Source organism: Lycorma delicatula, chromosome 3, assembly GCF_047948215.1.
Source record: "Lycorma delicatula isolate Av1 chromosome 3, ASM4794821v1, whole genome shotgun sequence".
Classification (NCBI taxonomy): domain Eukaryota; kingdom Metazoa; phylum Arthropoda; class Insecta; order Hemiptera; family Fulgoridae; genus Lycorma; species Lycorma delicatula.
In genome coordinates, this window is record NC_134457.1 from 180,321,149 (window position 1) to 180,347,812 (window position 26,664).

Genomic DNA, 26,664 nt, shown 5'->3' on the forward strand with positions numbered 1-26,664 from the left:
CTGTAAATGTTATAAATATGATTTATTATGATAAATTAAATATTTATAATCAAATTTTAACATCATAAAGATCTATGTTTTTGTTAGTGATTAGTAATTTAAATATGGTAATGACTTGCTTGTTGATTTTGTTTTATTATCAAATATGTTTTCATATTTTAGACAGAAGAAAAGAAGAGATGAGAAAGTAACTGAACTTGAATATTTTTTGAAGTTTGAATATCTGCCTTGTCATTCTGATATTATCAAATTGATTAAACAGTGGGAAGAATTTAGTGATAAATTGTCAAAATGTAAAACACAGTTTAACGTAAGTATTATTATCCCTTATTGATATTTTTCATGTTATTGTACTCTTTAGTTTTAGAAAACATTATTAAAATCTATTATAAGTTTATTAAATTGTTTGAAACTAATCTCCTTCTATGAATCATGAGACCTTGCCGATGGTGAAGGGTCTTGAATGCTTGGTGATACAGAGCAGCTGAACTGAAGGTACAACCATATTGGAGAGGTATCTGTTGAGAGCCAGACTATGGAATGATTCCTGATAGAAGGCAGCAGCTCTTTCAGTAGCTATTAAGGGCGTAGATCAGCCATATTAACATCACTTAATCTTCTGAGTACTGCACAGCTAAAAGCAATGGAAAACTACACTGTTTTTTTTTCTAAGAAAATGTAGCTGTCTGCATTTTCATGTAACAAAAATGGAGGCGTCTTCCTTGGTAAAGTATTCCAGAGATAAACTAGTCCCACATTCAGATCTCTGAGTGGGGACTACTGAGGAAGTGGTCACCAGAAAATTAAAATACTAACATTTTGCGAGTTGGAGTGTGGATAGTAAGAAAAAAGGTTGGTAGGTTAGAAAATTTAAAGAGGGAAATGGGTAGGTTAAATTTAAATGTAGTAGGAATTAGCGAGGTTTGATGGGAAGAGGAAAACAACTTTTGGTCAGGTGCTTTTAGAATAATTAACTTGGCATCAAATAAAGGGCAGGCGTAATTAACAAGAAGATAGGGAAGAGAGTAGAATATTTCAGAAAGCTGTGCATAGAATCATTGTAATCAGGATAAAATCAAAATGTAAGCCAACAGCGATTGTCTATATGCCTACAAGTGCCCATGATGATGATGAGGTAGTTTGTGTACAAAGAAATTGACAAACCAATTAAACACATAAAAGGAGATGAAAATTTAATAATGGTTGGAGATTGGAATGCAAGCATCAGATAAGGCAAGAAAGGAGGAAATACTGTGGGTGAATATAGGCTGGGCAAAATGAATGAAAGAGGGGACCAACTTACCACCTTATTGAGTTTTGCATGAAGTATAATTTAGTAATTACTAACAATCAGTTTAAAAATCATAATAGAAAACTATACACATGTATCATGATTGATTATATCATGGTTAAGCAAAGATTTAAAAATCAACTTGTTGACTGTGAAGCATATCCAGGAGCAGATTGAGAGCAACCATAATTTAGTGATAATGAATTGTAGATTGGTGTTTAAAAACCTGAAGAAAAGGTGTCAGATGAATTAGTGGAATTTAGAGAAGCTTGAGGAAGGGGAGGTAATGAAGATTAAGCAGGATATCACAAGAGGTCTGAGTAAAAAAGATAAGGTAGAAAATATAGAAGAAGAATGGGAAAATGTTAAAAAGAAGATACTTAAATCTGCAGAAACAAACTTAGGCGAAACAAAGAGAATTGGTTGAAAACCATAAATGTCAGAGGATATATTGCAGCTGATAGATGAACATAAAAACTATAAGAATGCTAGTGATGAAGAAGGTAAAAGGAACTATTGACAATTAATAATAATAATAATAATAATAAGTGTTCTGCCCAAAGGCAGGTTTTCACATGGTTTTCTCCATTCTGCTCAATTCTGTCCCTTCCTTTTCATTTTATAGTAACTTTCTTCCCTTTTTATATTGGCTATCATTTTCATTCGTCTCTGACCTCTTGCTTTCCTCCCTGTTACAAATCCTTCCAATGTCGTCACCAACATACAGTCATGTCTCAGCCAATGTCCCAACCAACTGCATTTTCTTCTTTTTATTATTTCAATAATCACCCTCTCTTCTCCCACTCTACAAAGCACCTCCTCATTCTGAACTCTGTCCGTTCAGCTGATCTTTTCCATCCTCCTCCAAAACCACACTTCAGAGGCCTCCAATCCTCTCTCCTCTCACTTTCTAATAGTCCATGTCTCTGCCCCATAAAGGGCCACACTCCACACAACACGTTTTGCAAGTTTTTTCTTTAGTTGCAGATCTATTTTGCTACATAGTGCTCTCCTCATTTTACTGAATGCTTCCTTTGCCCTAGCAATTCGTACTTTAACTTCCTGATCACACTTCATATCTTCCTTAATGATGCACCCCAGGTACTTGAAGGATGCCACTTGCTTAACTTTATTTCCCCCAATCCTAATTGTTGCCTTATTGGTTGATTTGCTAATTATCATGCTTTTCGTCTTCTTTGTATTTATCTTCATCCCATATTCCTCACAGGTTTGATTTATTCTTCTCAACATTTCATTCATCATGTAAGCTTCTGGTCCTTGTTCAGGTGTGATTTTGTTAAGTGTCTATACTACACCAAATTTAAATTTTTTACAAAAATAAATTTAAATTTTTACAAAAATAAAAATTTAGTTTTTAAAGAATAAAAAATAAAATGAACTTATTAATGTTGGGATTTGCGAAACAATGTACTAAGACTATGCTGCTTGATAAGTTTACATCCATTTATGTCAGAGATAAGATTGCTCTCTCAAGTTTTACAAAAAATCAGTTACAGTAACTCAACACATCAAAAAATGTTACTAACAGCAATGAATAATTACATATCATTTATTCATTATGAAACTAACTATTTATATATATAAAATAAAAAAATAAAAAATAATAAACACATTTGACTTGGAACACCCATTATTAGTCTTGAAATTCAGAGAACCCTTATTATTTATCTACTTCAACATAATAAAATTTCACAAATCATCTTATTAATACCAATATTAATACAGAATTGGTCAATCCAAAATTAATTCTAGTTATAATTTTGAATTTAATTTATCATTATAACAAGTAACATTTTAATAGTTCTTTATAAAATAGTCGACGGATTAGTAATTTTGTAATGTATCCATGAAGTATTTTTACGGAGAGGCCTTTAAAATAGTTTCTCATACCTGTATACAGAATAAAACATAAATTCACTAAACTCAAAACTAACACCAACGAATCCCAACCAAAACTGCATCTTTTCAATGATCTCTCAGTCTAACCCTCACCACCATTTGTGAGGATTACTCAGTCTGTGTGAGTGTGTGCATGCATACTAACCTAATGCTTTCTGTGGGAAACGTTTGTTCCCATTGCAAGTATGATGTCATACTACAATAAAATTTTATTTTTAAAAAGAATATGCGATAAGAAATGAATCATGCTGTGATTATCCACAATCAGTCTTCTCTGAATAAATCCATTTAACCTTGCATTTTAAAATCGTCCATCGACATAATTAAAAATTTATAAAATAAAAAGTATAAAATACAAATAAAGTAACCAACTTAATTAAGCCCTATGAGTTTATTTTAGTCAAAATTTATAATGGTTACATTCTCTGCCAACACTGCCATGTCATCAGTGAACCTAACGTACTCTATCCTCCTTCCTCCAATATTTACACCCTTATTACCAGTTACACTCTTTTCAATAACAGAGTGAACAGTTGAACAGAGTTGGTGACATGCAACATTCCTGCCACACCCCAAATCTGCTTTCCTCTGATAACTCATTCCCAATCTTTATTTTTACCTTCTGTGACAAGTAAAGATTTCTTGTTAATCTCCTTTCCCTTCAAGCGACTTCTTTTTCCTTTAAGATTCTCAGCAATTTATCCCATTCCACCCTGTCAAATGCTTTCTCCAGATCTATGAAAACCACATATAAATCTCTTTGCTTTTAAATATATCTTCTCTGATCACTCTTATTAATCCTATTGCATCCCTTGTTCCCTTCCCTCTTCTAAACCCAAACTGCTCTTCCCCAATTGATCTCTGTAGTCTTCCGTAAAGTCTTCCATTCAACACTCTTAGTAGTATCTTAGCTGAATGCAATATATGGCTAATGGTCCTATATTCCTCACATTTCAATATATTCTTCTTATATTTTAATTGGGAAGAAAGTAGTAATCATGAAATCTTCTGGCCAATCACCACTCTCATATATCAAATTACACAGGCTTGTGATATCTCTAATTCCCATTTCCCCTAACCCCTTCCATAGCTCAGTCAGTACTTCATTGACCACGTGCTTTCCTTTTCTTCATTTCCTTTAAGGGTTTTTCTACCTCTTTCTCCATAATGTAACATCCTTTCTCCTCCTCATACACTTCTGATTCATCTTCAATTCCTAGGATTTCTGGTCTTTTATCTAATTCGTAAAATCCTTCCACATATGTTACCATCTACCTAGAACCTCGTTCTTCCCATCAACCACCTCCCCATCTTCTGTTGCTATTTCCATTCTAATTTTCCTTTTCCTTTTTAAATACAAGTTCTATAACTCTCTATACATCTCTTCAAACTTAGTGTTAAGATATAAGACTTGTCCGAGGTCCTACATACTTTTTTATCTGAAAACAGTTTCTAATGGCCTAAGTGTATTGGTATTTGTACTGATGATGTTTGTTCTATATTTGGCTGTTATGAGGAGGCTTTTATTCTAAACAAAACCCCTAAGCACTGTGGACCCACCATGTTATTTGCAGAAAAGCACTGTATTCAAAATATCTGACCCGTACATTGAACCATATCAGAATATGAAGTGACTAGTACACTTTATAAGAACTTGGCCAATCAAGGCAAAATTTTTCAAAAAAATTTGAGGATATGGGATCCAAACAGATGTCTTTGTTATACTACAGCACTTTTTGTGATGGCTTTCCTTGTGGTAAAGTATTGTCTCACACGTTTGAACTGTGACAAGAATTTATATTCTTCTTATAGAGGAGGAACACAAGCATGCTGAACATTTTTTGGTAAAACTAACATATTTGTGACATTTTTCAAAAGCTTTAATGCTCTAAATTTCTCCCTGGAGGGAAGCAACATGCATCTTTTAAAATCAGTTGAGAAAATTTTAGCTTTTTTAAAAAAAAAACTAAATTTAAGGAAAAGAGAAATGAATGAAAACAGGATAAATGTGTCCTCTTTTTGTAATAGTATTTGACCTCCAATGGAGTTGATTTCTCTCAAGGCATGAAATCCATTTTTGGTCACTTGCTGTGAGAAATATCTTTAAAATGATAATATCAGTATATTGGCATGGATTCAAGATCTATTTAATGTCCATTGTTCCATCTGAATTTATTGCTGCAGAAGAAGAGAATCTGATTGAGTTGCCTTGTAACAATATGTTGGTAATAAAATTTAGTAGCATGGAATTAACTGGACATCAGAAAAGATGAATACCCAATCCTAAGTGGAAGTAATGTTCAAAGAATTTTAATTCCATTTGCAATTTTTTGTTTGTGCAATGCTGGGTTTTTGCCAGTTGCTGTGATAAAATCTAAATATTGCACAAAAATCAGTGTGGAGAAGGAAATAAAGATGCTGTGTTCAATTTAAATCCACAACTGGAGAAAATTTACATTCGTGATTATATACATTTTATCCATTCCAATAATTATTATAATTAATTGAATTTCTTCAGTTACACTTTATCATGTAAAGTATGTCTTATTTATTTTTACCTAACCCTTAACAAATTTTTTGACCTTTTCACAGCGTAGGATGTCAAGAGTCAAACAAGTTTGGGAACCACTGGGCAAGTTGTTCATGTTTGGTTTTACCTAATTTTTGTTTATTTATTTTTTTTGTTTTACTTATTTTGTATACTTGTTCTTTCTGGAGGATGTGCATTTATTCTTTTTTTTTTTGAGAAACTTATAATTTTATTGTTTTTTCTATGATAAAATTGAGTTATTGTTTGATTTTGTATGTCATTCTGTTTTTAACTGTAAAGTTTTTATCTAATATATTATATTTAAAAAGAAAAAAAAAGAAAAGGAAATGGTGATTTTAATTACAGGTAGCCCAAACAATGATTAGGCATCTGTGAATTTGCTTTTCTAAATAAAGTGCATGGATAATAATATATTTCATTGTTTTTTTCTTTGAAAACTTAAAAATTCATTGACCTTTTTTTCTTTCATCAGCTTTCATTTAAATGACCCATAACTTTGTTATCTTGCTATTCATGTCTTCTTTCCACCTAATTTGTTTACTATTTTGTTCCTTGCTTACTTCTTACAATATCCTTATTATATCCTTGCTTACTGAACAGTTAAAACAATTTTCAGAAATGAATAATCCAACAGACAGATTGGACCATGAATTAGAAAGAATATGTTACAGGTATCTGAAAAGATACCTTAGAAGCTGCCATAGAATGTAAGAGTAGTTTCTGATCTGTATACCTAAAAATGGAATCTGTATTTATTCTTTATTGTATTTCTGTTTTGTATAATCTATTTTTTTAATTTATTGAAAATTTACTAATTTAATTTATTGCGTAAATTTTACTATATAAAGACTGGCAACTGAAATCTACAGAGATTGAATTTTGTAGAAGCCAGTATATGCTAATAATGTTTATTTTAGTTATTTATTTAAAAATAACATTGCATTTTATTTTCAGTTTTTGTATGATAAACTACTGAAAATGATACAGTCTGGTGTTGATATTGATGTCAATAATCTTTTAATTCTTGGCGATCTCATTGAACCTGATCCTCCTTCTATACCTGTAAAAATTGTGATAAATCAGCTGTTAAAGTTTAGTAATGTATGCATTATTAATTATTCTGTTTTACCATTTTTTTTAACTTTTGCGTATCTAAGTGTGGAAGTATTTTAATTATATAGTTTAATTAATAGTTTTATAGTAGTATTTTTATGTATGTGAGGTTATGTACCAATAAAACTGAATCTAAATATAAAATACAAGATTAGGTTGTGAATGAAACATTGTACCTGTAGTGTATTACAAGAATGATGTACTCTGTTATCTTTCTTTGACTCAAAATAAGTTGTAATTGAAATAAAAATGGAAAAAAATGAAAACTCATTTCTTATACTGTATTAAAAAAAACAACAAACAATAATGATAATCAGGTTTTTTTAATGGAAGCTGGTTATTGTTATATGACTGATAAAAATGTTTTTTCTTTGTTTGGTTCCAAAGTAATTTCTATTTCCCAACTAAATATTTGGCTGTGGTCACTTTTCAGATCTTTATTTGAGATTATTTTCTAAGCTATTTTGAAAACTTTTTTGCCTTTTAGAAGATAGTTATTTTGATAAGATAGAGTCGATTTCTTCATTTGTTTCACTGTCACATTTTTCTGTCAATTCCAAAACTCCATCATTGTCAATTTTATCGTTTTTTAGCATTTGTAGTTCATTTTCTATCTTCCTCCACTAGTATATCACAGAAACTTTCTCCTGATAAATGTCTTTCTGTTTCTTTAAAATGCTGATTTTCAACATTAGCCATTTTTTTTTTTTTTAATTCCTACCTAGAATATATAAATTACTTGACTGAATTGCAAAGCCAAAATTACATAACATAAACCTACCTACTTAAATCTAATGGATTCTATATATATATATATATATATATATTTATTTATTTGTTTTATTAGATCAACCAAGTACAGAATAAATAAAGTAGGATCATTTATCTTAATCTATTGTATATGCTGGAATGCTTTCATGATTCACTCTCATCATCAGTTGCATTGCATATATTCATCTTAAATTACATTACAAACCTCATAAAATGTAGTTAGTAGATTATCTTTATATGCTTCGCAATTATGCCATGTAGCTCTTAGAAGGCCTTCAACCTGACATTTTTTTCTTACAAGGTTGCTTATTCTCATTGAAATAAATATGTTCACCAAGCACCCAACTATGTTCATTGGTAACTGGATAGGTCATGATAGACCCCCAAAGATTGCAGTCATCATTTCTTGTGACTTCTTTTTTTGAGTTTCATTAAGGATTACACTTGAAAGACAAAAAACAAGAATTTATGCTGCAGTTGAAACAGCGTATCCAGATATGTTTCACCTTGTTTGGAAAGAATTATATTATCATTTAGATATCCACCTTATAGTAAAACTCCAGAGTTCATTGTCAGAGTTGAGATCTCAGAGATGTAGTCAGTTTTTGGGGTTGATTTTTTTTTTTTACTAGTTTGATATGAGGGTATCATTCAGGGCAAAATTGTTTTTGGCCATGAGGTTATAGTTTAATGTTAAGAAAAAAATGACTAAGTTTGGCTTTATTTAGATCAAAATTATATGAAGGAGGCACAAGCAAACAGCTATTTGTGAGGGAGATTGTGGGTTTTTGTTTGGGAGTGTTTTATGAACAAACACTTAAATGAATTTAGGCAAAGTTGGCCTAAATCTCAAAGAGCAGACAAAGGCGGCCAAGACATGCCTGTAGGGTACATTAAAGGCTTGTTTTGTATGTAAATAGAAAACTACAAATGTTTTGAGATAAGATAATTTTTTTTTCTGTAGAAAGTCAGGCTTATATTAATGCTTTAACTATCTAACAAAGATTTAATAACAATCCAAAGCTGTTAAAATAATTTTTATACATCTAGTATGTGACATACGTGGCAGTGAAAATATATCAAGATATAAAATTGGTTTAGACACAACCAGTTTCAGAATAGAAAAGAATATTCACTTAAAACATGTATAAAGATTATTACCATAATCAGAGTGTCTTACTCATTTTTGTGCAAAGTGTTATCAACATAAGGTTGTGATGGATACTCAATGGTATCATAGTTGGCATGATACAGTTTTTTTTTACATTTAGTTATATCTGTGTTTCAAATTAAATTCAACATAAAAAAATTATGACTCGGTTTGGGTTGCATAAAAAAAAAGTAAATTTATATTTTGAAATAAGATTAATCAAATTTATTGAAATATCAAAGCTCACTTTCATTTTTTTTCTTTGAGATCTAAGTTAAAGCAGGTTCTCTAATTCAACGATGCTTGTAATGATACACTATTTAGATATACTGTGGTTGCTTAATCAGTTAGCAGTTTGGTCAGAATAGCATACAACAACTGAATTACAGCAGTAATAGAAATTGTATTAGTTTCAAAAGTCTTGTACATTACATGCAATAGAAAATTAGTGAAAGTTCAAAACACAAATTTAGTAAAAAGAACCAACTGTACCAATTAGAGAAAGAGCATATGAAGAGATTTTGGGAAAATAAGAGTATATAATGAGACATTACAAAAATATAATTTTGAATGTTTGATACAATTTTCCATTTCAAAATAATGATTTTAATTGTTTTTTAATGTCTTTAAATTTATTTAATATCCTGTGACAGTAATGTAAAAAACTCTGATCAGTCTTTGGCTACATATCCAGCACATACAATAATTTGAGAACTTAAAGCTACACAGTGACCTGTTAACAGATGTTTCACATAGTGAATTGTGAGATTAAATTATAATAGTGTAAGAAAATAATGAGTAGGAAGGATTATATGGAATCTTAAAAATCTATTTGATTTTTATGGTCATGAACCAAATATTTTGTGTTGTGTTTGTTGAAATGTTGTTCTTGATTTATAACTAAATAATATTATTTTGCTTTTTACAGATAAATAGTAATAATGAAAGTAGTATTAGCAATAAAGAAATGCCTGCTGCCAATCTTAATAAATTTTCAGTTCCTTGTAAGTATCATAAAACTATTTATGTTATTAAAAAATTAAATATTTAAAAAATTTTGTCATTTGGTACAATATTATTAGCTCTTTAAACACAGCCCATCTAAACAGATTGAAAACTTTACTTGTGCCTGTTTTCAATTGATGTGTCTATTTGACATTCATCTGTCCAAAAATCATTTCAAAATGTTGATGTTAACTTATATTATTATCTCTATAAAATATTGGGTATATTAAATGCAAATTATTTTATATTAATACATGCTTAAAAAACAGCATATTTGGAAGTTATAATTAATTAATTATTTGTTTAATCAGTTTTTTCTAATTACTGTTTGTCTTCAATAAAATTCAAAATATCCAGGATTTTTTTATTTGAGCCTTTAATGTTTAACATCACTAACCAGCATATTGAAAAAGTGTAATATTTAAGTAATGTGGTAGTAGATCCCACATTTATGAGTAATATCTCTGTTTGATATGAATTTATACAAGTAAGAAGAGTTAATTTTGATTTAACTGTTTAATTTTTTGGTTATAAGCAAATTAAGTTATTAATATTATTTTATTTTAAATTGAAGCATTCTTTTACATTATAAAAAAATAATTATGTGCTATTATCTTTTAATTTTTGTTTTGTTTAATCCAGTCTAGTTTAATTTGTCAAGCTAAATCTGTAATATTTAAGATCTGTTAAAAAATAATCAAACCTTTTTCTCTGGTGCTTATAGAGATATTTTGAATTTGTTATTGGCATCATTGCATAGCATAGGAACAATCTCCTACAAGTGTCTATGACAATTAAATCAAAATAAATGTTGTTTCATGGCTTCAGTAATCTTTATGAGTAATAACTTATGTGAACAGGTAATGGCTGTTTACTGATAATGGCTACTTATGTGATGGCCGAGTTAGTGTTCTCAAACCAACTCATATGTATGAAGTGGATTGGTGTATTTTCTATATGAATACAGAGTAACATTCTTTCTGGCCAGTTTAAATTAATCTTTTTTGTGTAAAATGGATGGTCATTGGGTAGAGGTAGGAAATTGATATATGTAAAATTGAGTTTGTTATAATAACAAAAAATAAATAAAAACTATCTGTAATAAAAGTGACTTTTGTATTACTATTAAAATAACTGTAGAAAATAAAATAACATTATGATAAAAATTGCCCAGTATGGATGTAAACCTAAATACAATCAATTAGAATAACTTAATAAATTTATAAATAATAAAATAGCAATGATATACTCTGATTTAATTGAAAATCTATTTCTTAAAAGATTAAGATCTAATTATTAAACAATTAATTTAAAGGGTTAATAACTAAATTAATAATTAATTTCCTCTTGGATAAGATGGTAAATTGCAACCTCATATGCAGCATCGTGAATACCTCAGGGAGTTGCATCTTGATTGTAAGAGTGCGATAAAATGCTAACAGCTGAAATAAATGAGTTTCTTGAAAAGTTAAACAATCCTTGGGATAATTTCATTTCATGTTTTTATAGTTTATCAGTGGCTAATTGTCATAGCAATTGGTTTCACTACATATGAATTTTTTTTTTAATAAAACAGGAATGTAATAGAAAAAAAGAAAGAAAGATTTTTACAAATACAAGGTGCTACCCAAAAGTTCGGCGAATTTGAATTTCATGTGCGAACCATTGCTGGTACGACCTGCTGCCGCTAGATATGGCTAACAGTACTCTTTGTGAATCAGTGTTCCAACAACTGTGATGATGAGAGGCTGCATTGTTGACTTTCGTGCGGTTGTGTAACGTTGTGTTTTACTGCTTCGGCGAAGTTGTAAATGGCAGATTTTAAAGAACAAAGAACCTGCATCAAATTTTGCTTCATGCTTAAAAAAACTGGTGCAGAAACCCATTGCATGCTTGTGGAAGCATTTGGTGACAATGCTGTGAGTAAAAGTAAAACTTTTTGTGGTACAAACGATTCAAAGATGGACGAACGACAGTCGATGACGATGAGCGTCCATCAGCAAGCGCAACACCGGAAAACATCGCGGAAGTGCAAGAGGCTATTGTTGCAGATGATAGACAAACAATCCATGATGTTTGTGCAATTGTACAAATGTCATATGGGTCCGTACAATGCATTTTATCGGACAATTTAAACATGAGACGTATTGCTGCAAAATTTGTACCGAGACTGTTGAACAGCGACCAGAAACAAAATCGCGTAGCTGTCTGTAGTGAATTGAAAATTTCAGCAAGAGATCCTAACTTCATCTCCAACATCATAACCGGCAATGAGACATGGGTGTACGGGTATGACCCTGAAACTAAGCAGCAGTCGTCGCAGTGGAAGTCGCCAAGTTCGCAGCAACGTGAAGTCCATGATGATTGTTTTTTTCAACATCAAAGGCATTATCCATAAGGAATTTGTTCCTCTTAGTCAAACTGTCAATGGGATGTTCTATTGTGAAGTTTTGAAGTGGTTACATGAAAGCATTAGGCGCAAACGTTCAGATCTGTGGGGTAACAACAGCTGGGTTCTGCACCATGACAATGTGCCCGTACACACATCGCTAGCCATTCAGAATTTCTTGGCTTCCAAAAAGACGCGGTAGTGATTGGAAGCCAAGAAATTCTCCAACCCACCCTATTCGCCTAACCTTGCCCCGTGCAACTTTTTTCTCTTTCCGAAAATAAAATTTCAATTGAAAGGCCGTCGTTTTAACACAATTGAGGAGATTCAGGAAGAAACGCAGAACGTGCTTCGAACATTTACACCTGCAGACTTCCAGGGATGCATGGAATCATGGGAAAAATGCTGGGATCACTGTATCAATCCCCAAGGGGATTACTTTGAAGGAGATAGTGGAAATTATAAGTTATGGTAAGCTATTTTATTTTTATGGTAAAATTCCCTGAACTTTTGGGTAGCACCTCGTACAGTGAAACAGAGCATGTCAGATTCCATCTGAAAAAGAAGAGTCAAATTCTTTGACAATCTTACAAAAATGAATGGTAACAGGCTTACAAAACAAATCTTCATCCACATTTCAACAACATAAAAATGAAAATCAATGGACACCAGCAGTTAAAAAAGACTTTTTTTACTTCCAGGATCATTGTTAGGTATTGCTTCAGAGGATGAGATGTATGATTTACAGCTTATGAAAATGCCATGCCTGATCAGGATTCAAAACCAGGTTAAAAAAGACCTAAAAGAAATGAAAATATCTGAAGAAATAGTACAAGATAGATTAACATTCAGAAAACTGATACAAGATTCCAAAGGTCTCCAAGAGAAAGTGAAAAAAGAAGCATCTGATCAGAAGAAAGAAGAAGAATAAAAAACTATTGGAAGATCAGGAAAAATGTCCAAAAGAAAGAAAAATGAATACACAGTGTTGATTCATAGAATGAATGGCTGAATGATACACAAGTAAACAGTTGTTGGAGTAGATTTATGATAGTTTGAGTGGGTTAATAGAGCTTAAGGAATTTCATTGGAATTTTTTCAGTAACACAGTGATTTTTTAGATGATTGAAAAGAGAATTTTCTTATTTTTATTGACTTATTTAATAATTTTTTTTAATTTGTTTTGTTTTAGCTGGTAATGTTAAAAAGAAGAACCAAGATTATGCTGTACCTGGTACCAGCACTGGTGTAAGTTAATTAAAATTTATGTTTTTTAACATACTAATATTCATGAAAAGTATAAAACTTAAAAATAATTCCCATAATGTATTTGTCTATTTGGGAATAGGGAATAGTAGTAAGAAAGAATCGTTTTGCTTGTAAAATTGTACAGAAGGAAAAAATTATATGACAAATTGGAAAAGAATGGAAATTCAGTGTTTTAAAGAGGAGACTACATTGTGATGTGAATTCGATATAACTGTAAAAATCTAAAGAAAAGTAAAACAAAAGGGGCTAGTAATCTTCTCAATTGTTAATGTTGTTCAATAGAAGTGGAAGTAAGTAAGCTTTACTTAATATCTGATTTATGAGACTGGAGAAGTAGCCTCAAATTAAATAAAAATGTGATTCTTGTAAAACTATTAAAAACAGGTGCAGATAAATTTAATTAACTACAATATATGATGAAGAAATAGAGATTATATTTTTAATTGTGCATGCTTCATATTACTAATTTATATAATTAATAGAAAAATAGAATGAGAGGTAAAATGTGAGATATATAGATACATGAAATCTAGTTAGGTTTCAGAAAAAGAAATGGAAACATGGGGAAAAATTTTAGCTCTCATTAATTTTTTAATTCAAGTTAAAGAGAAACAAATATTCATGTTTGGCAAATACTGAAAAAGCATTTGGTAATGTTAAATGGAGTAGAATTTTAAGACTTTTAGAAATCTAGCTTTGAAATATAGAAAAGGAATATGAAATAATATTTTCAGACTATTATTGTTAATTTGAATTTTCTCAAATATGATTCTTTTTTAAATTAGTTTTTAAATTTGAAATTGCAGTGGAATTTTTTTTGTAATAACCTATGATAATTATTAATATGATTCAGATGATTTAAATACAGAGTGTATCACAAAGTTCTCCCGGGACTTTTATAACTTATGTTACTCATGAAAATAATGTAAAAAGTTCATATAAATATACAAGTATGTCCTAAAATGCTTTGTTTCCGAATTACAGCTAGTGAAAGATTTTGTTCAGATTTCAGTTATCCTAGTGAAATGAGGTCATAATAAAATTTTTAGGATTTAATTAAGGGATAAAATACTGTATTCTTATGGTTCTTGACCTGAAAAATCAAATAAAATAGGTCCCAAAACCATATCTATAGTATTTTATTTTTAGAAATCTGGGGTGAAAACCAGTAAATTGTGGTAAAGAACACTGTTTTGTATGTTTGATGTACAATAACTTTGTTAAATGGACTATAAACACATAAAACTTATTAACAAAACTTGTAGAGAATTTAATTACAAACAAAATGTTGTAAGATAAGTTAAATAAAATAAAGAAAAGTTTGAATATTATATAGAAACAGTACACTAGACCAAGGGGCATTATACGTACCAGCTTATAATAAATGTTCAAAACATTAGCCCACCATTTTCAACACATTTCTTAGCATGCTTCTATACTGCTTTTGCTGCTCTTTTTAGTTGTTCAGGGCTGTCCATAAGTTGTTCAGCCGCATCCTTAATGTGGATAATTAATTACTCATGTGAATGCATTTTTGTTTTGTATACAATATGTTTCACCCATCTCCAGACACAAAACTCTAAAGGTGTTAGATCAGGCGATCTTGGTGGTCACCAATGTTGACCTTCATGACCAGTCCATTTCTCCAGGAAATGATGATTTAAGTGAGTGGAAATGGCACAAGAGAGGTGTGGAGGCACATTATGGTGCTGGAAGTATACCTTGCATCTCAGTGCTGAAGAAACATCTTCAATCAGCTGCAGCAATTCTTCTTGAAGAAATTGCAAGTAGACCTCAGCATTTAAGCAGCCAGGTAATATGAATAGTCCAAGTGACTAATTGTGAAGAAGACTGTACTATACATTGACCCTAAATCTGTGTTAAAAATTACCTGCCACCATTTCATGAGGATTTACTTCTGCCCTTGTATGCTCATTATGTAAGTTGTTGATGCCATCTTGAGTGAAATTTGCCTTGTCGGTAAATAAAACATACTTGTAGAGTTGTCAATTTGTATTCTATCAACTATAACTAATAGAATAGGCTGTTTGACTGTGAAAAATAATGTCATAATTATTGATATCTGCATAAATTATGGGGTTTAAAAGCGATTTGCATTAATCTGACTAAAAAATATTGGAATGTTTATCCAAAAAACCTTAATTTTTTTTAGCTGGTGCCATGTGATAGAAAGCGGTCTGGATTATGTTATGTATGATGATGTCACATGTCAGTAAATATGTCTGTCATTGATTGCTATTCTTTTGCATTTCTTGATGTCTTGCGATTTTGAAACTATTAATTATCATAATATCAATGATATTGTGGTATTTTACAATTTCCATATTACATTTTTGTATTCTACCCGATCATGGAAAGCAACTTCATGAAAGCAAACACCGGAAACCTGCCTAAATGTGATGGCATTATGGTTGGAGTTTTCTTTAAAAATAATCCTGATTTTTATGCTGCTGAGCTTAGAAATGTAAAAACAGTAATGTAAGTACCTTACCAACTTAGTAACCTACCATAAACCTGTTAAGGTGAAATAATATGTACCTATAGCATAAATTTGGGTTTTGTAGTAGATTATGTTAAGTTAGTTATGCAGCAATTTCTTGTTTATAATAATTAATTTTCCTTTGCAAGGCTGCAAGAAAATGTTATGGAGATGATGCCATTGGTTACATGCAACTGCGTTGTGAATCTGGCCTTTACACACTCAAATGCAGGGTATGTCCTGAACACAAAGTGAGAGCTAGTTCTTATACTGTGACTATAGTGATGGTTGAAAATAAGAGTAAAATCATGAGCTGCCAGTGTTTGGACTGTGCAGCTTCTGCTGGTGGGTGTAAACACCTTGTAGCCTTTTTGATGTGGATCAATCAGCAAATTGTGGAACCTTCCTGTACTCAGGTTGAGTGTTAGTGAAAGAAACCAACATTCTTCTGAGTTGGGACCATAATGAAATATGTTACTGTAATACAGCTCTGCAAGGAAAAAGTTCCACATCATAATATGAGCACTGAGCTTCTTACTGAGTTCCTTCAAGAAGTAAAGAAAAGAAAAGTGTCAAACTGTGAACTTTTGAGGTATCAAAACGATTTTAATCACAGTGATGTCCAGCAGTTTTCACTTCATCATTTCCTTGAATGACATCAACAAACTACTTGAAGCATTAAAGCTTTTATCAAGTTTCTCTACAGAAACATGATAAAAATGCTCTGGCTTTAATAGAAAATGCTACTAGAAATCAGTATAAAAGTCCTTTGTGGTATGAGTTAAGATCATCATCCAAATCAAGGTATTGGTTAACAGCATCCAAAGCATTTGAAGTCAGTTGCTGTCAAACACCAGATGTATCATTAGTAGCTGCAATCATGGGTGCTAAAACCCTAGACATGTCTGCTATGGAAAGAGGCCGAAAGTTAGAATCTTCAGTAACAAAAACTCTGCAGAACAAGCTTAAAAAAAAATTCAGGCCCTGCAGACTTCCTATCTCATCAGTATCCCATGATTGTAGCCACTCCAAACAGAACTTGTTCTGATGCTGTCATTGAAGTCAAATGCCCAACTAGTGAGACAACTAAATCCAATTATATTAATAGTGAAATGATCACTAAAAGGTATCTGGCTCTAGTGCAGTTGCAAATGTGTTTGACAAATTTGAAGAAAACATATTTTTATGTTGCACATCTTGACTGAAATTTCAAAAAAGTCGACATAATTTTAATAGAATTTGATGATGAATGCATCTTGATAGCTGTTGCATCTTTCTAGAGAGCAAATATATATCCACTATCGATTCATAGCATGTCTTGATTAATTGCCTGTAAGAGGTCACTAACCTTTCTTTTTCCTGTTTAGCCTCCTTAACGGTAACTACCGTTTAGATAATTCTTCAGAGGATGAATGAGGATGATATGTATGAGTGTAAATGAAGTGTAGTCTTGTACATTCTCTGTTCGACCATTCCTGAGATGTGTGGTTAATTGAAACCCAACCACCAAAGAACACAATCTAGTATTCAAATCCGTGTAAAAATAACTGGCTTTACTAGGACTTGAACGCTGGAACTCTCGACTTCCAAATCAGCTAATTTGGGAAGACGCGTTCAACACTAGACCAACCCGGTGGGTTAAGAGGTCACTAACCTAGTGATACCTTTTGTATGTATTTCTTCCATTCTGTAATCTTCGTTTTCATTAATCTTCTGTGTGTTCAATAAAGAGATTGTATTGCAATTGAAAGGGTGTGTAATTAAAATTTGTTTCTAATTTATATTGTTTTATTATTTCAAATACCTAAATAATAAAGTCATAAATCATAAAATAGAATAGATTCAAGCGGGGTTCACAGGGATGGATCAACCCACTACTTTATAAGAGAGTCCTGTAAGTTAATTAGTGCATATGCTATAACAATCACATCATTAAATATTCACAGAAAATGTTTATTGATCACTGAGTGTTGTGGAATTCTCTTATTTGCCTTACTACTCTTTCAATATGTATCCTTAAATTAGCAATAATCTCTGTTTGCCATACTTCCAATTTAGATAATTTTGATCCTGATGCTACACTAAGGTGGCCTTAACAAGTTTATTCCTTTTGCATCCAGTGTCTGCTCAACATGCTTAAATCCTCTATCTTCCAAGACAAAGTTACCTGGTTCTAAACAATCTAAAACATTGCAATTTTGTAATATAGTGACATCACTCACTCTGCCCCCAAAACCAGGTGAAATATCATTAACTAAACCATTAGGCATACATGATATCAAATATTTTACAATATTACCTTTTTTTTCAGTCTGACCAAGTCATTGCTTGAAAAAGGGGCTTTGGATGACTTTTGTATACCAATTTCCAAGCAATCTATTACACAACTTGCATTGTAATAATTGTGCTGAAATGAAAAAGGTAAAGGCTTTTTGATAGAATGGTTATCTGTGCTCACAATAAATGGATGTAATACACTAACGATTAGTGGAATATTTTTCAAAAACAGTTTACTGTCATATGATAGTGACAATCTAAGATTATCAAGTTCAGAAAAAGTACTATCTAATCTTTTTCAAACGCAGTAAAATATGTTCATGCGGTATATGAATGTGCTTATGGAATAAGGTTTTTTTACAGATACCAGTATACATCATAGGCTTTTTAACAATAAGGTGCAAAGTGTGCTACAAACATTTCATTTTATCAATATCTTCATTTGCATCACTAATATTTGTACCAGAGTCAGAAACTTTTGAGGAAGAAGTAACTGTAAATGATGAAACTTGTTGTTTTGTAGCCTCTATATACAAAGAGATATCACTGTCTGATCTTTCCTCATCAATAAAGCCAGTCCTCTTCTTTCTATTAGTAATACCAGTTTTATATGGCTTTATATGACAATAGCATGAATTGATCTTGTATGGAGAAGTGTAGCTGGATGTGGTAGAATGTTTGAATGGATAAACAGAAATATTTTTTGTCAAAGTCTTTATCTGCACTGCCTTGCTTCTAAAATTCACTGTTTGTTTAAAATTAAATTGGACGGATTTTTCAGCAGTGACAGGTTCTGTTGATGTACTTTTTTCCCATGCTTGCAGTGATTCTGAAAAGATATAACACTTGTCAATTTTTGCAAGAACTACATAATAAAAAGGGCTAGAAAAATCTTAAAGAACCTATGATTTAATGGAACAGAAGAAATTTCAGATAAGTGTAAATTTAGTATTCTTATTGTTTTCTTCCTTAGGTTACATACCTGTTGTCATGAGCTTCACTTATGACAACTTCTTGCACAGTTGCAGTTGGCTGAATGACCACATTCTGAATGAGTTGGGTTTTTGCCATTTGACAAATTCAGGTCGAGTAGTACTAGCATCACACATTCTTTTCCTGCAGTCTTGCTGGCAATGAAATTTAGAAGGCAAAATTCCATCTACTATGATTATTCTCTGGCTTAATCCCATTTTGTACTGACAGTAGTTTGTCATGTTTTTATCCATCTGTAATAATATAGGCAAGTTATTTTAAAGACATAAATAGACACATTTTCTCAAAAGTGAATCATTTATCTAGTCAAGTAAGAATTTATTATACACAGTGTTAAAGTAAGCAAATATTCTCATATTTTATGATTATTAATCTCGTTGAAAAAAATTAAGTACAGTGTTTTTAATAAATGTTTATTTGAATGGCTTTATCAGCAGGGCATAATTGGATATGTTCTATGTAGAAAGGATTAATTATTTTTAAAGCAGCAGGAGTCAAATTTGTATGCATAATTTTAATGGAGCAAGGTGTTTATGATAAATAGGCCTATAATTTTGTATTCATGTATCATAATGAAGATGTTGCTTTAGCTTACTGTTTATTTCACATGTTATTGCTTTAATGAAGGAATATGTTTTTGAATTGAATTTATTTTGGAGATTACAATTCTGTTGACTGGCTAAAAGTGTTAAATAATTTAGAAGGACACCGGCAAAAATGAGTCGTATAATTCAATGAAATAACTGAAAATGTGGGGGGCAACAGTTTGTTCATAAAATTATAAAGTTTACATTTTAAAATGGTTTTTGTGACTTTCAATGACTTATATGCTACTTTTAGTTACAGTAATAAGTGTATAGATTGAGATTGAACTGATAACATGAATGACTTAACTGTCTTTTTCTGAATTTGTTAAATTGAAAATTTCTAATCCACTGATTTGAGTTGTTCTAGTGGTAAAATGATTGTAAATCAGCTGATTTTGAAGTTGAGAGTTCTCAGGTTAAAATCCTAATAAAGGCAGTTTACTTTTATTTGAATTTGAATACTCGATCGTGGATACCAGTGTTCTTTGGTGGTTGGGTTTCAATTAACCATTTGTCTCAGGAATGGTTGGTCTGAGTTTGATCAAGACTACACATTTACTGGTACAGTTACATTACACTGATAAGTTGCTAATGACTTTAATTGATGATGCATCAATAAAAAGATTTTTGAGATTAGAAAATATACCAGTCATTTTACATATTCTCCATATTAACGTAATTTACATATTATAAAATAACATGATTCTGGGTTAAGGTGAGGGCAGTAGTGCACCTACATGACCAGTGGGGCCTGACTCGGGACTTCCCTTAGGTAAGACAACGCTGAATTCTAACCTCAAACAGATTGGTAAGATAGACCATCCATAATCTAAATATTATGTCTTTACAATGGAATACTCGTTAACAATAATATGTTTACTTACATCGAAGTGGTCTTCATAGAAGAAAACAGTTGAATTATCCACTACATCATCAGGATTTGTACGAGGAAGTTGTAACCACTTTTTTCACATTTTACCATATTTTGGGATACATATAAATAGTTTTTCTGGTGTCTTTATTGACATATTTGTGCAAGCTGGCACTACACACCATTTGTAACTAATTTTCTTAGGTAAATCACACTAAAAAAAATAACACAAACAGCAGAATGCTAACTCAACTTGTGACTTTTGATGTTTATTTACTGACATGTGATGTCACTGAAGCCAGTGCGACGCCATATTGCTCAAGATAGTGTTTTGGCGGCATATTTAAATAGTACATTTTTATTTCCTATTTTTTGAAGAAATACATAAAAGAATTAAAAGTAACTACTTTTTATGTGCTTGATAAATACCACTAAATAATCTGAGATGGTTTCCAGAAACCAGTCAAATAGCCTATTGTCAAATTCTAAAATGCGTCTGACTCCCAAAATTGAGATTAGTGTTAGTGTGATTGTTTACTTCTATTCTGATTAATAAAAATTATTAAGTAATATGTGAGTTTGCTTACAGTTTTTCTAATTTTACATGGAGTGTTTGAAATCCTTAATATTTTGTGTCATTTTCAGTTATCATGAAACAATGTAGTTATTTTTTAATTTGGTTGAGAGAAATTTGATTAAGAAACAGTCTATTATAATAAGTATTGAGGCATTTATAATAACTGAATGAAAAGATTTTAAGACTGTTTGAAAAAGCAACAGTTTGTTGCATAATCTTATAAAAATAAAAATTAGGTTGGTGGACCATATATAAGACATCTAGGTCTGCTTTATTCTTTATAGATTATGTAGAGGGTGAAACTTTAAAAAAAGGAAAAAAGTAATATCATGTAAAACCAATAACCTAGAATATAGGATATTGATATGTAGAATGTAAAATCAATGCAATTAAAATTAAAACAAAATAGGAGGAAATGAAGAGAAGAAGCATAAACAAGTCAAATGACCAAAAAAAATCAGTTAATGAGATTAACTAATAATATTTTACATTACTTATTAAAATTATTTTGAGTTTTGTGGTATTTCATACAAAGTAGGAAATTAGCATTATGTTATTATGGAAATACAGTACTTTGTTATAAAAGTTAAACATTTATAACAATTTTATTATAATATTCAGTTAACCATATGTCTTAGGAATGGTCGGCCTGAGTCTGTACAAGCTACACCTCATTTACATGTCATATATAACATCCTTATCTCATTGGGCCATGGGGGGAGAGGTTGCTTATAGTTGACTAGTTAATTGAATTGTAATGTATAAATTAGAAAAAAATAATAATTTTATTATAAATTAAAAATATTGTATGTAAAAGTATATTGTTATTCCACTATAACTAAAATGATTACAGGACCATCAAGAAAATCTGATAAATACTCCAGATGAAGTTCTAAAATATTTATTGAAAATTAACAATAATCAAAATTATAGTGATTATGAAGGTGAGAGTACTGAGAATCAGGATGTTTCTGAGAATAAAGTTTCTGGTGAGTGAAAAAAGTAATGTTTCAAAGATCCATTATTTTAGTATTTCTATTTAAGAATATATTGATTCTTTGTTATTAATACTTTACTAGTCAAATATAAAATTTAAAACTTATCTAATTTTTTTTCTGCATTTTATGAGATTTTTAAATAATGAAATTTTAAGAAAAACATAGATCATTAAAGGAAGGTAGACTAGAACATTTATAACAAGAAAATAATTTTCAGTTTCTATATTTTTTCTTGCTACTGACTGGTATGACCATTAAAAATGCTGGTAGCCTTACCCAAGATGATGAATGCCTATAAAATTCATTTTTCATTCATCTAGTAATTGTAAGAGGACATAAGCATGTTGTTATTATGTAAATAAAAAAATAAATATTAGGACTTTTTATGTTTGTATTTTATATGATCTTTATGTTTAAAGGAAATATTCTTCCTAGGAAGATTATTTTCTAATAAGCAGTAGGGCTGAAATTTTCAGAAAACATGTAGTTTACAGAAAATTTCCAAATCGGAAAGTTTTCTCAGTTAGAGGTAAATTTTAATCTTCGGTGATTTTCTCATTTTATTTTTTTCACAGAGCAAAACAGTTAAGTTCTGTACTAGTTTATATTTTATCTGAATACTTATTTTTGCAGAATTATTTTATGGGAATAAAAAAAATATTAAAACTGCTTCAGGTAAGAATTATAAAAAACTAATTGATAACCTGAAGAATATAAGTGGAACTACACCAACAGATGATGAACAACAGTCCCAAGTAGTGGAGAAGCCTTCAAAAAAAAAGAAAAAAGGAAAATCAGATAAACTACTTCAGCAACAAGCTCACTTTAATATTTCTGCAAATTTTGATCATATACCTTTGTTGATGGATAACCCAATATGGGGCCCTGTTAATGCTCAGTCTGAAGAGGAGATGTTTGATCAAAATGATAATGATGGTGAATGGCAGGTATGTGTTGATCGCAAAACTTTAAGAGAACAGTCAGTGCCTGTCTTCCCCATGCTAATGTAAGTAAAACATATTTTTATGATATTTTATTTGTGTCTGTATGAAGGCATGCATGTGTGTGCACCCATTAGATATGTGCATATCAGTAATACTATAATATATATTTATTTATTTTACTGAAATTAATCTTTGTAAAATTCATATTATTCCTCTGCATTGTTAAATTATTATTAAATTTTATGTAATAAATCACCTAGTCCAGAATATTGAGATTTATCATGAAAGTATTTAATTGAATTTATCATGAAAGTACTTTTGTGGGATCCCACATCCTCGGTCATGATTGAAATAATTTCATTATTACATAATAATAATAAAATAACAAAAATTAATGCAATTTTGGGATGCGGGGTCCCATGAAAGTACTTTAATGAAAAATAAGATAACATATCATATCTCAGTATTGTGTACAAGGTGGTTTATTTAATAGAATGTATATATATATATATATATATATATATATATATATATATATATATATATATATACTATTTTACTGAAATTAATATGTTTAAGATTCGTATTATTCCTCAGTATTGTTAAATTATTTTTATACTAATATTCAATATTCTGTACTAGGTGGTTTATTTTAATAGAATTTAAATATATATATATTAATTTAAACAAAGGAAAATAACTCAGAAAATTATAAGAGGAACCAAACGACAAGCCCAAAAAAACTTGATTCAGCAAATAGAAGAAAGTTCCAAGAAAACTAATTTCCGAGACTATTATAAAATTTTTGGTCAGGCTCTTCAAAGATATGAACCACCCACCCTTATGCTGAGAGGAAAAAAAGGAAATATGGCCCACACCAATAAAGAAAATGCTGAAATTTTGGCAGAAACCTTCAATAGACTCCTCAACTGTGACGACCCCCCAGAGCTTTTTGAGATTGACACTGAAACTCCAGTTAAAACTTCACCAGTAAATATCAACCCGCCAACAATTCAAGAAGTTCTCGCAGCCTTAAATGAAATAAAAAACTACAAAGCAAGCGGAGAAGACCAGCTTTTCGCAGAACTCTGGAAACACTCATCAGTTTATTCAGTCAAAACTTCCCTACATCTATGCCTCGTGAAAATATGGAACGAAGAAAAACTTCCAGAACACTGGACCACAGCCCTCATCCATCCATTACATAAAAAAGGGGATAAAACTAATCCTGAAAACTACAGAGGCATATCTCTCCTGGATTGCACATACAAAATCCTGTCGAGAATCATATACAACCGATGCAAAGACCAACTTGAACTGGAACGTGGGGAATACCAAGGGGGATTTAGGCCATGGAGAGGTTGCCCGGAGCAAATAATATCCCTAAAACTTATGATGGACTTATATAAAAGACGGAAAAAACAACTAATAATCACCTTCGTCGACTTTAAAAGGGCATATGATTGTATACACCGACCATCCATGCTGAATATTCTGAGAAACCTGGGCCTTCACCCTAAACTCGTAAACATGATAAAATTAACTTTAACTAATACCCAGTCCAGAGTGAAATTCAGAGGTGAACTCTCTCAACCCTTCTACATAAAAACTGGATTGAGGCAAGGAGACGGCCTCTCACCACTCCTTTTTAACTGCGCCCTTGAATTTGTCATGAGAAAATGGTATGAAATAAATCCCAAAAATATAAAAATGGGTATTAAGAAAAACTCCATCACACTAAATTGCCTAGGATTTGCAGATGACCTCGCTCTTTTAGCAAATAATATTCAAGAAGCCAAAACACAAATCATGAGCCTTCAAAACCTAGCACAAAAGATAGGGCTTCATATCTCTTTCGAAAAAACTGAACTAATGGCCATAGATCCTCTGGTAATAGAGCACATTACGGTAAACAATCAGAAAATTAAAATAGTAAAACAATTTAAATATCTAGGGGAAATAATAACTTATAATTTAAATGAAAAAGTGACATGGCAAAACAGGACAAATAAAATGATTAAATCCCAAAAATTAACTTGGTCAACATATAACAAAAAATGCCTTTCTGCTAAAACAAAACTTAAACATTATAAAACTGTAGTACAGCCAGAAGTCACCTACGGAAGCGAGACCCTTTTCAAAATCACTCAGAAAAACCGAATTGAAAAAATTCTGAAAATAGAGAGGAGAATTGTCAGAACGTGTATCAATAAAAAACACCAAAAAGAAGGCCAATGGTGGATTGTGCCAAATGAGGTGGTGTATCGAGAAATAGAGCCTGTTACTGATACTATGCGGAAAAAAAGAATCTCTTTCTTCGGTCATCTCATAAGGACACCGCAAACAAGACTGTCAAGAAATATCATTGAAAAGCTCTGGTTCCAAAAGCTAGAAGTAGGATGGATCAAAGAAATTAGAGAAGATATGAAAGAATTGGGAATTTCCCTGACTGACCTACAGAATAAAACTGGAAAAATTACAAAGCTAAAAGATAAAAGCATTAGATTTAAACAAAAGACAGACAAACGACAAAATACAACGAAGAGGGTGTTTACGGATGAAGAAAAGAAAGCAAGATCTGAACGGATGAAGAAATACTGGGCAGCTCGAAAGAGTAAAATAGCACGCTTTTCTCAGAAAAGATCCAACTAAAATTGACTTAAGTGGTCCCATGTTGGCCGTAAAAGCATAATAATAATATATTAATTTAAATGTATATATATAAGAGATGTCATTTTGAATTCCTCAGTCTTTTTTCAGCTATCATTTATACAGATGTTATTTATTAACAGTTGTTGACTTATAAAGATCCAATTTAATTTAAAAATAACAAATGGAAAATGAAATTATATGTGTCTTGCAATGCAAAGTAATTGTGAAAATACATTGCAAATATTTTGAACATTTCATGTTTAGATGTTTCTAAATGTTTGTGGTTTTCAGTTGTAATGATGCACTGCCTCATACAGCAATTGAAAAACTTGATTGTTAAATTTGAGAAAACTGGCCAAGTTAAGTTTATGAAGACAAAGTCTGTCAACATAGGGTCAGGTTAACTAAAAATATTACTGCCATTGTTGAAAGTGCCACTGAAAATCTAGGTTTGTCAGTTACAAGATGTTCATAACAATTAGCCACCACAAATACTAGGCCACATCACATTTTTCAGTTGGGCTGTAAGTCCAGTTTACATAACATTGAGACCATGCTTAATGCTCATCATTTGTTATTTTTTTTATACACAAGTAGCTGTTTGATGTGAGTTTACAACTGGCAGTGTAATATTTCTTTTTTTTTTTTGAGATCAATGGTGTTGTAGTTGCATTCAATGTGGAACACTACTACTTGATATTAACTAATTTCTTGTGGCCCAGGTTGGATGAAAATGATGTGGGTGATGTTTATTTACTGTAGGGTGTTGTTACAAGCCACATAAATCATCAAAAGGTTGCATTTTT

At 31.0% G+C, this 26,664-nt stretch overlaps 2 protein-coding genes across 10 annotated transcripts in view; both read left to right on the plus strand.

Annotated features, from left to right (window-relative positions):
• LOC142322253 (uncharacterized) overlaps positions 1 to 26,664 on the plus strand; it is a 156,832-nt gene that overhangs the window by 101,773 nt on the left and 28,395 nt on the right. For 7 of the 9 annotated variants that reach the window (XM_075361121.1, XM_075361119.1, XM_075361122.1 and 4 more), the window contains 7 exons: positions 163 to 310; positions 6,717 to 6,863; positions 9,725 to 9,800; positions 13,383 to 13,438; positions 16,109 to 16,192; positions 22,118 to 22,253; positions 22,896 to 23,268. In XM_075361121.1, the coding sequence (XP_075217236.1) occupies positions 163 to 310; positions 6,717 to 6,863; positions 9,725 to 9,800; positions 13,383 to 13,438; positions 16,109 to 16,192; positions 22,118 to 22,253; positions 22,896 to 23,268 (1,020 nt within the window). The remainder of the gene's footprint in view (positions 1 to 162; positions 311 to 6,716; positions 6,864 to 9,724; positions 9,801 to 13,382; positions 13,439 to 16,108; positions 16,193 to 22,117; positions 22,254 to 22,895; positions 23,269 to 26,664) is intronic. The other 2 variants (XM_075361125.1, XM_075361126.1) reach the window with 2 other exon arrangements.
• Positions 16,224 to 17,164, plus strand: LOC142320770 (uncharacterized). Its single transcript, XM_075358759.1, is given in 3 exon segments — positions 16,224 to 16,375; positions 16,666 to 16,952; positions 16,954 to 17,164. Coding segments are annotated over 3 exon segments (630 nt in total). The 5' UTR covers positions 16,224 to 16,243.